The following is a 13,302-nucleotide window of genomic DNA, read 5'->3' on the forward strand; positions in this document are numbered from 1 at the left end:
TTTGAGTATATCATGAACTTTAGTAAATGGAGCTATTATGATTTTTAGTCGAAATAGGCCCTGAAAAAGGGGAGGGGGGGAGGAAAAATACATCTAAAATAAGCCCCAAAAAAGGTTCAATTAAAGCTCAACACCCAAAAATATGCCCAAAAAGCCCAAATTTAAAAGTGATTATGCAGTGCGATTATAACTTTAAAGAAGCGCTACCCCCCCCCCCCCAAGAAAGAGCGGTTGGAGTTATAAAAATAAAGTAACCAACTAAGGCAGTTTCGGTTAGCAACGATAACTGCCAACTGAAATCACATTTTCACCCCTAATCACAATAATCCTCGGATCTAGGGTAGAAACTCAGACACACCACTGCTGGCCGTGTCAATAACCGTTTGCCACATATTTCTTTCACAAAAGATTCATAAGAGTTAGCAATGTTGGCCATGTCATACAATTATAGAATGAAGGAAGAAGAAGACTTCAATGCTTTTAGTTTTTTCGACCAAAATGGTGCGTGTAACTTAAAAAGATGTGTTGCGTTTTTCTGTTTCTATTTTTTAATACCAAATGCTTCGTTTAATATTGCGGTTCATTCAATGATTTACTTTTTGGTTATAAACGGGCCAGACTTCAAGTATAAATGCATGTGTTTTCAGTTTTCTTTTACTTTTTTTTTTTTTTTTTTTTTTTTTTTTTTTTTAGCACTCGGTTTTCTAATGAAAAATGGTAGAAGTCACTTTTGTGTCACTCTGAAAATGATATTACTTCTAAAATTAACGTTGAGCTTGTAATTAATTATTATTAAATTTTGATCAAATAATAATTTTAAAAGTCACTTCATTCCTAAAGTGATATAAAAGAAAAACAAAAGTGACTTATAGATTTACTCATTTTCTAATACTATGATAGAGTTTGTCAAAAATAAATAAATAAATAAATCACTATGAGAGCTGATCAGAAGTTCGACACGTGTTAAAGTTAGTGGTGAATTCCTAACCCTCAAGTCATCTTCTCTCAGCTCTCTAAGAAAAAAGCTTTTTCGAAACAAAAGCCATGGAAGCTTCCCGACCCATTGCTCCTAACTCTTTTTTATTATTATTATTTTTTAATTGAATTGGGGAAAGGGTACCATTCATTCAGGGGTGTACCTTTATATTTTACTTTTCGTCCTTCAAATTACCTTTTCGCTCCTCAAATGACAAGTTGAAGTCTACTCTTAAATCAAATTCTTTCTTAATCTATGATCACATGACTTTTCACACTACATAAAAAAGTGAAAATATTGAAAAGTCAAATATATAACAATAAAATTACATTTCTTTTCAGACGCATAAGCCTCTTGTGCTTATGAAAATAAATGTAGTAACAAAGATTATTTTTTTTTACCCGTAGTATTAAAATAACTTATAAATATAAAACGGCTAAAAAAAAAAAAAAAAAGATAAATAACTTATAAATATAAAACGGCTAATTAAAAAAAAAAAAAAACTTATCTCACTAGGTTTTATATTAAATTCCTTTTTTTTTTTTTTTTTTTTTTTTTTTTGTATGAAACAAGTTTTTCTCAGGAGAAACTAGCACAAGATTTGGGGGCCTAAATCCCCCAAATATTTAAAATACCCATCAAAAAAAATATTTTTTATGAGGTAGGCCGGTCTCCAAAAATTAATTTTATCCCCCTCAATTTTATTTTTTTATTTCGTCCCCCCTCACTCAAAGTTCTCATTTAGCGGACATTTATAAACACTAATATTTTACGCCTCTTTTGTTTTTTTTTTTTTTTTTTCTCTTTCTTTTCTTTTTAGTTATATATTTCTTGTCTATTTTTTTTTTTAAAAAAAAAAAAATCTACCATTAAATTTGTAAAACCTATACATGAATCCCACAGATTCAATGATGGATAAAACATAAAAACCAAACATTTTTCTATTTTTAATTAATTTTTGTTCAAATTTAGTTTTTTTTTTTTTTTATTCATTCATAACAAAAAATAAAATAAAAATAATTTGACCCCCTTCAACCAAAATCCTAGCTCCGCCACAAATGTAAATCACAGTGAAAGTATCACCAAATTATTCACTGTAAAAATCATGTCATCATACTTAGAAAATTAGGGCTCATAACATTGAATGAGAAAGCATTCATGATATTATAAAAAGGCACATTTCATATCGAGATACTCATGCTTGAAAATCATGATTTAGGGTACACGTACGAATTTACTCATCTAGTGCGTAGTAAGTAAGCCTCGACGTAATTTACTTATCTATTGAGTTCGCAAAAATCTACTTCCGAATTTCTATTTAGCAGAGTTTCTGCTTCAAATCAAAAGCAAGTTAGAATAAACATGGCTGAAAGTAAGTCTAAAATCAGTTTTGGCTACGTAGTATTATGCTGTATTTATGTTCTAAAACAAATACTAGTGCATGGGATTCTTCAACTGAATTTCAAGAGGGAAAAAAGCAGTCAATAACCTTTGACTAATATATGAAATTCGTTAACTAATTAGGTTTAATTAGTTGGATAATATTCCCCGTTATTTTCTGAAAAAGAAGTTTAGCTTAGATATTAAAGAGTTTAGTGTAGTGTACATACATAAAGCTAATTATGTACTCTCAGGTCTCACCATTAGAGTCCCCAAGAGGTAGCTTAATCGACTGGAACTACGCCTAATGAAGCAAAGGTCACTAGTTCGAATCCTCCTCCCCTCTTTTGTGCGGACATGTCAAAAAAAAAAAAAAAAAAAAAGGTCTCACCATTGGAGATATTTTGTAAATATTTTATTCTAGATATAAGTTAATTTATTGTGGATCGTATTGCACCAACAGAAAAGCAACATTTGTCCGGCAACACAAACAAAAGCTCGTGTGATTCGTCAACCTAATTACAGTGGGGACATAAGCTGTCATCTTCTGACAAATCGATGAAGTTTCCTTGATATTTCTTACTAGATCCACGTACATCAATTCTTCATATAAAATTTATGGTCTAAATAAATTTTGAGCAGCTTCATATCTCATATATATATATATATACTATTTGTCTAAATTATTAACAAGCGATTGTCATGATATCCGATCATCTATTTCACCTTATTTTAGTCTTTAGATAGAACAAATTGAGGATTTGTGGTAGGTTTTATTGTTCCACGAGAAAAACGTTGGTAGGACAGAAGGAACATTAATGATTTAAAATGTGAAAAACGAATCTAGACCACACACGTACGTCGAAAACGTTTGCCGTGTCAAATTTGAATTGTGAAACATAACCTCATAATTAAGTCATAAATACTCTCTGTATCTGTACCTCATAAAAAATCAAATAAATAAAATAAAATAAAAACTCTGTAGGTAGCATTTATTTAGCGTCACCTTTAAGTAGTGAGCTCGTCTGATCAGCTCTTTCCACACATAACCATACTTGCAAACAATTAACTGGCCGGCAATGGCTTCTCTTCATTATGAAGTAAACCAGAACCCAAGAGCTCCACGTTCTTCATCTTTAGAGGTGGAAACCATTGACATTCATCCGATGCCAGCGGCACTGGCAGGTAACAGAGGAGGAGTAAACGACGTCGTTAGAAGTGCTATGTCGGTGGAGAATGGTGTTTCCCTGACATGGGAAGATTTGTGGGTGACGGTTACAAACGGAAAGAGTGGTAGCAGATCAATACTCGCGGGTGTGTCTGGTTTTGCTCGACCAGGCGAGCTCTTGGCCATAATGGGTCCTTCTGGTTGTGGCAAGTCTACCCTCCTTGATGCTCTCGCAGGTAAAATTTTCAATTTAAAAAATAAAAATAAAAGGATATATGGAACTTCGCTCAACTAAATTTTCGAAACACCGTACAAAACGTACCTTTTATATGAATCGGATAAAGTTCCACAAACCAATCAAGTTCTTCACTTTTTGATAATACTGTAATGATAGTATAGTCAAAGTGCTACTTCCTTTTTCTTTTTGTCTGTTTTTTTTCTTTTGTGACGAAAACATAGCTGTAGACTATATATATATATTATCGTGTGGGCTCTCACGAGCCAAATGGAGTAAAATCACTAGAAGATATAAAATCTTTGTTGGCTCGATCTATCTATCAATGATCAATAGTATGTGGTTTTTTGGGTGAGCAATTGATGATTAATTGTTAATTGTTTAGAGAAAAAAAAAAAAAGATTATTCAACAAAAATCTATGGACAAATGTATAACTCTTGTATTTTATGTTGCAGGGAGATTAGGCTCAAACATAAGGCAGTCAGGGGAAATTCTCATCAATGGCCATAAACAGGCGCTGGCTTTTGGGACCTCGGTAAGGGAAAAGAAAAAAGAGAAAGGAATCTCCATTTTTAACTCCTTAGACCTATTCTTCACATGCAATAAATAGATTGACTTGATTTTAAGTAATTTTTAATGTCAGTCGCTAAAAAAATCAAAAGAAAAGTCACTTAAAGCACGTAATGTTAGTCGACCTAAAATTAGTGTGATAAATAAATTTAACGAGTATTATCAGTCTTATAGAAAATAATTGATTTAATCACTTAATTAATATTTTCTCACAAATGAGACTCAAATTCTCCTTTAATAAGCAAAACTCACAACAAATAAAATATTTAATTGAAATAAAGGTTAACTATAAATTCAGGATTTGAACAGATGACCTTTGATGTGATACCATATTAAATAACTAATTATCTCAAAAATTTAAACTTACAATTTAATCATTTAATTAATATCACTGAATTCTACTTAACAATAAAACTTAATTCTTCTTAACAATAAAACACTACTAATTACTTTAATTTCACCATGGTGGCCTTAGGCATACGTAACACAAGATGATATTCTGTTGTCAACATTAACGGTGAGAGAAGCCGTGCATTACTCAGCTCAGCTACAACTTCCAGACTCCATGTCAAAGTCAGAGAAAAGGGAGAGAGCTGATACCACAATCACAGAAATGGGGTTGCAGGATGCCATGAACACAAGAATTGGTGGGTGGGGAGCCAAAGGCATCAGCGGTGGGCAGAAGAGAAGAGTCAGCATTTGCATTGAGATCCTCACACGCCCCAAGCTTCTTTTCCTCGACGAGCCAACGAGTGGACTCGACAGTGCAGCATCATATTATGTGATGAGCAGAATTGCAAGCCTGGATCAAAGGGATGGAGTTGGAAGAACCGTAATTGCTTCCATCCATCAGCCCAGCAGTGAGGTCTTCCAGCTTTTCCACAATCTTTGCCTTCTGTCGTCTGGGAAAACAGTGTATTTTGGCCCTGCTTCTGCAGCGAATGAGGCAAGTATCTCTGCTTTTTGTGTATATATATATATATATATATATATATATATATATATATTGTTTAGAACAGTTTTCTGGTATCAAATGTTGGACCAATTCATATTTGCACAATTCTTATTGAGACAAGAGTTATTATAATAAATGATAAATTAATTTTATTGTTGTTAATGTAAAAGTATAAAAGATTAGTAAGGTTCATAGTCTTTATCTATAAATAAGACTATTGTACACAATAAAAAATATAAGGAAAAATTGTAACTATGAAAAGGTTTTAATGTATAGACGTAGGCAATAGCCGAACCAAGTTAATTCTATGAGTCTTTTTCTTGTTTTTATTTCTATTCTCTAAATTATAAGTTCTAATATTCCCGACAATATATTTGGTGTTGAAATATGCAACTAAACTTTCCCCTGTTTCAATTTAATGTAGTTTTTCGCCTCAAATGGCTTTCCCTGCCCGACTCTCCAAAATCCATCTGATCACTTTCTCAAAACCATAAACAAGGATTTTGAAAAGGTAAGTGAAATTTCAGAAAATTTTCAGTCTTACTGAAGTTCTTGTCATAAATCTAAGAAATTATTGTTTTGTTCTTTCAATTATATGCAGGATCTTGAGCAAGGTTTAGGTGGAAGAACACCCACAGAGGAAGCAATTGACACTCTTACAAAGTCATACAAATCATCTGAGGCGTACCAGGAAGTTCGAAGACAAGTAGCAGAAATATGTAAACAAGTAATGAAGCAGGCAATTAATCTCATGGTTTAATTTCCTTTTTCCAAAGAAAAAAAAAGAGAAAATGAAGACTGAAATTGACATCTCTGTTTCAGGATTGTGGAGCAGAGGAGAAGAAGAAGAGAAGGCACGCAGGGTTTATTACTCAGTGTGTGGTTCTTACGAGAAGGTCTTTTGTGAACATGTATCGTGATCTGGGCTACTACTGGCTGCGCATGGCTATCTATGTCACATTGTCTTTTGGCCTAGCCACCATTTTTTACGATCTTGGTTCTTCATATGGATCAATTCAGGTGATTTACTAATCGGTACAAAAGTTTAAGATAATAGGAAAGAGTAAATATAATCGATATTTTAATAGCATGATTGGAATTGCATTGAGTAATAGGGCTTTTAAAGTTCTGAAAAAAAAAAATTAATTAATTTTAAGCTTTTCTCAATAGTGCGTTTTGACTATTTTTAGAAGCAGTGTGTTTGGACTTATTTAGTTATTAAAATTTTTATCAAACATTTTAGCTTTTTGTTTGGCACAACTTTATAAGTATTAAAAATATTTTTTACCGTAGCTAGCGTAGCCCTAAAGAGGGTCTAACAGTCCCTCACATTTGAGGGCATTGTGTATTCATAGACAAAAAAAAATGCAATTTTAAACTAAATCGGAAAAAATTGATTATTTGAAATTGCATTTTTTACAAATTGCGATCAAATCGCAGTTGATGATTTTTTTTTTGTTTTTGAAAACGCACAATTTTAAAAGCTAAACTGAGATTTTAAAGCCAAATTGCAATTTTGTCAAATACTTAACTGTGTTTTTAAAAATCACGTTTTCAAATTGTACTTTTTAAAATTACAATCCTAAACAGACCCTAAGTGACGCCACCCAACACATAGAATATGTAATTGAAATTGATAGGAAAGAATAAACTTATTTATTTAAGCAATACTTTGGTTGAAGTTTCATTATTTACAAATTAGGATCACTTGAAAAGCTAAATTAATTACCTGCCAAAAAAAAAAACAAAAAGAAAAGCTAAATTAATTATTATACTTTTTTGAATTTTTCAGGCAAGAGGTTCACTGCTCATGTTTATAGCTTCGTTCCTAACTTTCATGACCATCGGTGGATTCCCTTCTTTTGTAGAGGAAATGAAGGTTTGTTGTGTTTTAGCATTGTTGAACTATTAATCAATTTTAAAGCAGGGAAAGCTTCACTTATAATATGAAGTGTCAAGAGTTTTACCATCCTAATTTCGAATTATCAAAATTTGTAATATTGGTATTTCAAGTTTCAGTCGTCTTTTATTTCATCATTTCGTTAGAATTTTCTGTAAAATCCTACTTTAGTGTCCCACGGCCTTGCCATCAGAAAATTTTAATCTTTTAAAAGTTTTACACAGGTATTTGTTAACCCTAAACTCTAAAAAGTAAGGATAAAATTAAAAGCGGCTAAAAACTATGGGATACAAACATTGAAAATTTTGATAATTCGAAATTATAATTGCAAAACACTTAACACTTTACCCAACAAGTAAAGTTTCCCCTAAATTTTACTTGCATATCATTTTATTTTGTGCAGGTATTTGGACGAGAAAGATTAAATGGGCATTATGGGACAAGTGCATTTGTAATCGGCAACACATTTTCTTCTGTTCCATACTTGTTACTGATTTCATTGATTCCCGGAGCAATTGCTTATTACCTTCCCGGACTTCAGAAAGGAGCTGAACACTTCATATACTTTGCTTGCGTGCTGTTTGCTTGCATGATGCTGGTGGAGAGCCTGATGATGATTGTTGCAAGCATCGTGCCTAATTTCCTCATGGGTATAATAACCGGCGCCGGAATTCAAGGGCTCATGATTTTAGCCGGCGGATTCTTCCGATTCCGAAATGATATTCCCAAGCCATTTTGGAGATATCCGTTCTACTACATTGCTTTCCACAAGTACGCCTACCAAGGGCTGTTCAAGAACGAGTTTGAAGGGCTAACTTTTCCGGGCAATCCCGCCGGAGGGCCACGCACGGTCACCGGTGAACAGATTTTGAGCGACACGTGGCAAATGGAAAGGGATTACTCAAAGTGGGTGGATCTTGGTGTGTTGTTAGGGATGGTAGTTTTGTATCGAATTTTGTTTTTGGTTTTCATTAAGATGAGTGAAAAGATTAAGCCTGTTTTAAGAGCTTTGGTGTCGGCGAGGACTCCCAAGCAAACTGCAACGGTCATGATCAATCCCTCTGCTACACCTTTACATGGGGAGAATCTGTAGAAGAACAATGTTGCAAGTGTAATATCAGAAAATAATGAGTAAATTATGAAATGAGTTTACTTTTATTTCTTAAGTAAATTGGCTATATTTGGAATGTGTTTGTTAAACTCTTTTTCTCCTCGACAACGTAGCGGGTGTGGATTGATGTAAAAAAATGTAAGAATATTTAATATAAAATAGTAAAAAAGTGGTAAGGAAAAGTAAAAAACAAAAATGTTTTTGTAATGATTTTTTAAATTAAAATAATAATAAAAAGTAAGAATGTTTTAATGTTAATTTTTTTATTTTTTTCAAAAAAAGTCAAATAATGTTGAGAGGAGGAGGACGGATTTAACAAACGGTACCTTGATACAAATGCCACATAGATCCCCTTATCCTCGGATTCTCTTGCTGTATATGAAGATGAGGCAGGGGATATTGAATTCTATTGTGGTGCTTGTGAGGAAGAAATTGAAGATCCATTCTTACCATTTATTATTGCAAGGACTATGGTTTTGTGGCTGAAATTTCTTGCGTCATCTCGGAGGTAATTGCTCATATATCAAATCCAGATAATTACTTTGTGAACATACATTGAAGTTGCTAAATTAACACTAAATATAATCTACTACAGACTAGCTAGTTTAAGACACAAATTCTATCTTCTTCTGTCTTTCTCAAAATATCTGTGCTGGTTTGGTTTCGTTCGGTACAAAACGCAACCAAAATCCAAAGGTTTTTATGTGCTCCATTGTTCTTGGAGAAGTGTTTGATATTACCCAATGTATACCAATTTTATAAGAATTAGTGGGGACAAATAAATTCTTAAGTGAAACGACTATGTAATATTGTAACACACCTTAAGAATATTTAATTTTCTGTTTCAGATTTATGCACTAACATATTTTTAACCACCTGAATATGCCACCGAGATAAAACTCCAGAAATTACTTGATTCAGAAGATTTTTCAAAGTGACGGATGGTTTGTTGAATAAGTATAACCTAAAAAGGATTAATAAGAAAAATATTGCTTTAAAGATATTATTCAAATTATCAAATAAGTCATGTCAAAACGTCACCGACAATGGCTTGCTATTCTTTTTATTATTTTTTTTTTAATAAGCATCTTACGATTTATCGAAAATATTGAGCAACCAAATTAATTATTGAATAAATTTTGTATTTCCTTAACTAAACTCGTCTTTCGTTTGGTAGGTAAATGAAAGAATTATATGATTCATATTTCATATACATGAGTAGCATTTTCCCTTTTCACAAATACAGGTTTGTGTCATTTCACTTCATGTGGGCTGGTTGGTGCTCACGTTTGGTTTAAAAAATTTAGGTAAAATCATCCCTCCAAATTGGATTTGAAATCTATATAAACTAACATAAAAAATGTGTTTTTTACCTATATTTTTAATAAGATCATGCAATTTTTATATGAATTTTTTTAAAATGTATGTGAGAATCATATATATTCTAGGAACATATATATATATGTCAATGTAATATACTTGATTGAAGGAATTTTCTCTGACCTAATTTTGAGAAAACTTTATCCATAAATTTATATATCAAAGGCTTTCATTAATTAGCGAACATTTTACAATTGGTTTAGGCTCTTAACTCGGTCTATAGTTGGTTTGTTGGTAATATCATCAGAAAATATGGAGATGTAGAGTTGAGGAATCCCCTAGGACAGTTTGGTCAGGTGATTTACCAAGGACGTGGCAAAAGAGATGTGCAAAACAAAGATAAACAACTCAAGCCGACATTAACCTCGGATGAAGTTTTACGTACTTTGAGTGAAGAAGAGCATAGGGAAGGGGATCTCATAGCCGATAGAATAAAGTAAACAACTACCGCTTAAATGATAGAACCTTATGAGGATCTGGATCCCCTGGAATTAGAAGATCTTAGCCTTTCATTTTATTTAAAGGTTCAAAATGTGCCACGTGGCTAAAACTACTTTCCTCCCAAATCCACTGTTTTTAGATACCAAAAGACTTTCCCTCCCAAAACCCACTTGTTTTTAGATACCAAAAGACTTTCCCTCCCAAAACTCACTTCTTCATCTCGTCTGAAAAAAAAAATAAAAAAATCCCAGCTTTACCCTTCTTCCTCTTCTTCAAGCTGCTTCCTCTGCATCTAAGGCTTCTTCTTCCTCACATCTAGACATTTCTTCCTCTGCATCTAAGGCTTCTTTTCTTTCGGAGAGGATTAACATTGATTATGTACCTGTTCTGGAAAAAGTAGAACATGTAGAGAAAATCAATTTCTTCCTTTTCTGGAGAACGCCAAAGCATCTGCAAAATAACTTCTGAGAAAAATCTAGCTTCTTTGAGGGCGTTAAGGTTTCTAAAAAAAAAGGTACTTGGTCTATGGTATTTCCGTGAGTGTATTTGTTCAGGAATGTACCATTTACTATTACTCTGCAGTTGTGATACTGGCCTGGGATAGATATTGAGAATTTTTTTTTTTTTTTTTTTTTTGGAATCATAGATATTGAGAAATTAGATTAAATGCAAGTTGGTGAGTGTATTTGTTAGGAAATGTACCATTTACTATTACTATGCAGTTGTGATATGTGGCCTGAGGGCCTCTAATACATATTGAGAAATTAGATTAAATGCAAGTTAGTTGGCAAAAGTCAGATTGGTGCATGAGCTTTTAGGTTTCGTTGAGATGAGTTTTAGTGAATACATGATTTTAATGTTTCTTTTGTATTAGGGTCTTTACATCAGGATAACTTTCTTATTTCATCTTTTAGCTGCATTTTAGTTTTATGTTCACAGTATGTTTTAATGTTGTTAATGGTGCAAGGGTATTTTTTCTTATACATTGTTAGTTTTATTTATGGTGGTATATGTCACCATCTTTCTATGTAAAGTTTTTATGTTGTTCTTCCAAGATCACACTCAATGTTATGTTGGCATATTTTGAGTTTTATTTAATTTTTGTGAATGACAGCAATATACCTTTATACCAAAAAACAAACAAACAATAAAAAAAGATGGATGGCATCGTGGATGATTCCTCTCAAAATGTGAATACCCAGATAGATTGGACACCTCAAGTTAGTATGGAATTTAATACTCTAGAGGATGCATGGAATCATTGGGGAAATTATGGAAAGCAAATGAGTTATCGTGTAAGGAAAGGTTTTCTAAATAAAAGTAAGCTAGATGGAAAAGTAACAACAAGGGGATTTACTTGTTGTAAGGCAGGTGTTCGAGGAATAGACAAGCGAAATCATCTTTACACTCGTCATCGAGATGAAGTAAGGACTAATTGTCCTGTACGATTGCATGTTTCATTAGTACGAGAGACTGGAAAGTATAAGGTTTATGATTTTGTAGTTGAATATAATCATATTTTGCATCTTGAAGAAACTGCTTATATGATGAGGTCGCATCGTAAAATGTTAGAAGTTCAAGCATTTGAAATTGACCTTGCATGTGCTTCTGGAATTTCTCCTAAGGCAACACATGCACTGATGAGTATAGAGGCTGGTGGGAGGGCAAATCTTGGATATACTGAGCTTGATCAAAAAAACTATCTTCAGACAAGACGGCAAAGGAACTTGATATATGGTGAAGCAAATTGCTTATTGAGGTATTTTCAGGAACAAATTAATAAAAATCCATCATTTTGTTATGCAGTTCAATTAGATGCTGAAGAAAAAATCACTAACATTTTTTGGGCTAATGCAAGAATGATCGCTGACTATGTCTATTTTGGTGACATGATGACCTTTGATACTACATTTGGCACTAATAAAGAATTGAGGCCTCTAGCTATTTTTACGGTTTTAATCACCATAGAGGGGTTGTGATTTTCGGGGCTGCACTTCTTTATGATGAAACAATAGGGTCATTTAAATGGCTTTTTGAAAATTTCTTAGATGCCATTGCGGGTAAAAAGCCTCGATCAATCTTTACTGATCAAGATGTTGCAATGGCAAAGGCATTAAGTGAGGTGATGCCAGAAACCTATCATGGATTATGTACTTGGCACATCATGCAAAATGGCATTACGCATTTGGGGAATTTGATGAAAGATGATTCTCATTTTCTATGAGACTTTAAATCTTGTATGTTTGAGCATGACGATGAGTCTGAATTTGAAGAAGATTAGGACAAAATGATTGAGAAGTATAATGTTGGGTCAATTAGTTGGTTGGACTGTATATACAAATTAAAGACAAAATGGGCTAGGTCTCACATGAAGAATGCCTTTACTTTAGGTGTGCGAAGTACTCAACTCAGTGAAAGCATAAATAGTGATTTGAAAGCTTACTTAAAATCATATTTGAGTATGATGGAATTTTTTCAACATTTTGAGCGGGTGGTAGAGCAAAAGCGACATAAGGAATTGGAGGCTGAATTTCATGCTAAAGAAAAATTGCCTACATTAGGATTGAAGAATTCCCCAATGTTGAAGCAGGCATCACATACATATATTCCTGTGATATTTAAAAAATTTCATAATGAGTATGACTATGCATCAGCAACAGTAATTAAACATCGCAATGATAGCCAATTAGTGCATGAATATGTTGTTGGTATTTTTGCTGAAACTAGAGAGTATAAAGTATTATGCGACCATGTTAATAAGATAATTTCATGTAGTTGCAGAAAGTTCGAAACATTTGGGATTTTGTGTTGCCATGCTTTGAAGATTTTTGACTTGCTTGATATAAAGATGATTCCTAGTACATACATTTTGAAGAGGTGGACAAGAGAAGCAAAGAGTGAATACATCTTAAATACTACGACGATGAATATGGAAAATGGTGTGAATTTAAATGTTACACAAAGATATAGAAGATTGTGTCCAATGCTAGTGGGATTAGCCACCGAAGCAGCTGATAATGAAGATGCATATGCTTTTGTAGAGAAGATGGTAAAAGAAATGTAAAAGCAAGTTCAAAAAATTAAAAATGTTTCACGTGTTAGTCTTGATAATGAAGCTCAATTATCATTGTCAGATGACAATGAAATTGCAAATCATACCCAATCTATTGAGAAATTACTTGAAA

General features: G+C 32.9%; 1 protein-coding gene across 1 annotated transcript; it reads left to right on the forward strand.

Annotated features, from left to right (window-relative positions):
- Nucleotides 1–3,352: 3,352 nt before the first annotated feature.
- LOC132176980 (ABC transporter G family member 1-like) lies at nucleotides 3,353–8,346 on the forward strand. The gene is made up of 8 exons (XM_059589156.1): nucleotides 3,353–3,760; nucleotides 4,216–4,295; nucleotides 4,806–5,276; nucleotides 5,710–5,796; nucleotides 5,887–6,012; nucleotides 6,108–6,305; nucleotides 7,078–7,164; nucleotides 7,589–8,346. Exons 1-8 carry the CDS (start codon nucleotides 3,436–3,438, stop codon nucleotides 8,276–8,278), a joined length of 2,064 nt encoding a protein of 687 aa, XP_059445139.1. The 5' UTR covers nucleotides 3,353–3,435; the 3' UTR covers nucleotides 8,279–8,346.
- The last annotated feature ends 4,956 nt before the right edge of the window (nucleotides 8,347–13,302 follow it).

Source organism: Corylus avellana, chromosome ca4, assembly GCF_901000735.1.
Source record: "Corylus avellana chromosome ca4, CavTom2PMs-1.0".
Classification (NCBI taxonomy): domain Eukaryota; kingdom Viridiplantae; phylum Streptophyta; class Magnoliopsida; order Fagales; family Betulaceae; genus Corylus; species Corylus avellana.

What these genes read in the sequence shown, in the direction of transcription:
- LOC132176980 (XM_059589156.1), top strand. Translation starts at nt 3,436, where the DNA reads ATGGCTTCTCTTCATTATGAAGTAAACCAGAACCCAAGAGCTCCACGT. An exon ending in CCTCCTTGATGCTCTCGCAG is followed by an intron (nt 3,761 to 4,215) that starts GTAAAATTTTCA and finishes TTTATGTTGCAG; the next exon opens with GGAGATTAGGCTCAAACATA. An exon ending in CTTCATATGGATCAATTCAG is followed by an intron (nt 6,306 to 7,077) that starts GTGATTTACTAA and finishes TGAATTTTTCAG; the next exon opens with GCAAGAGGTTCACTGCTCAT.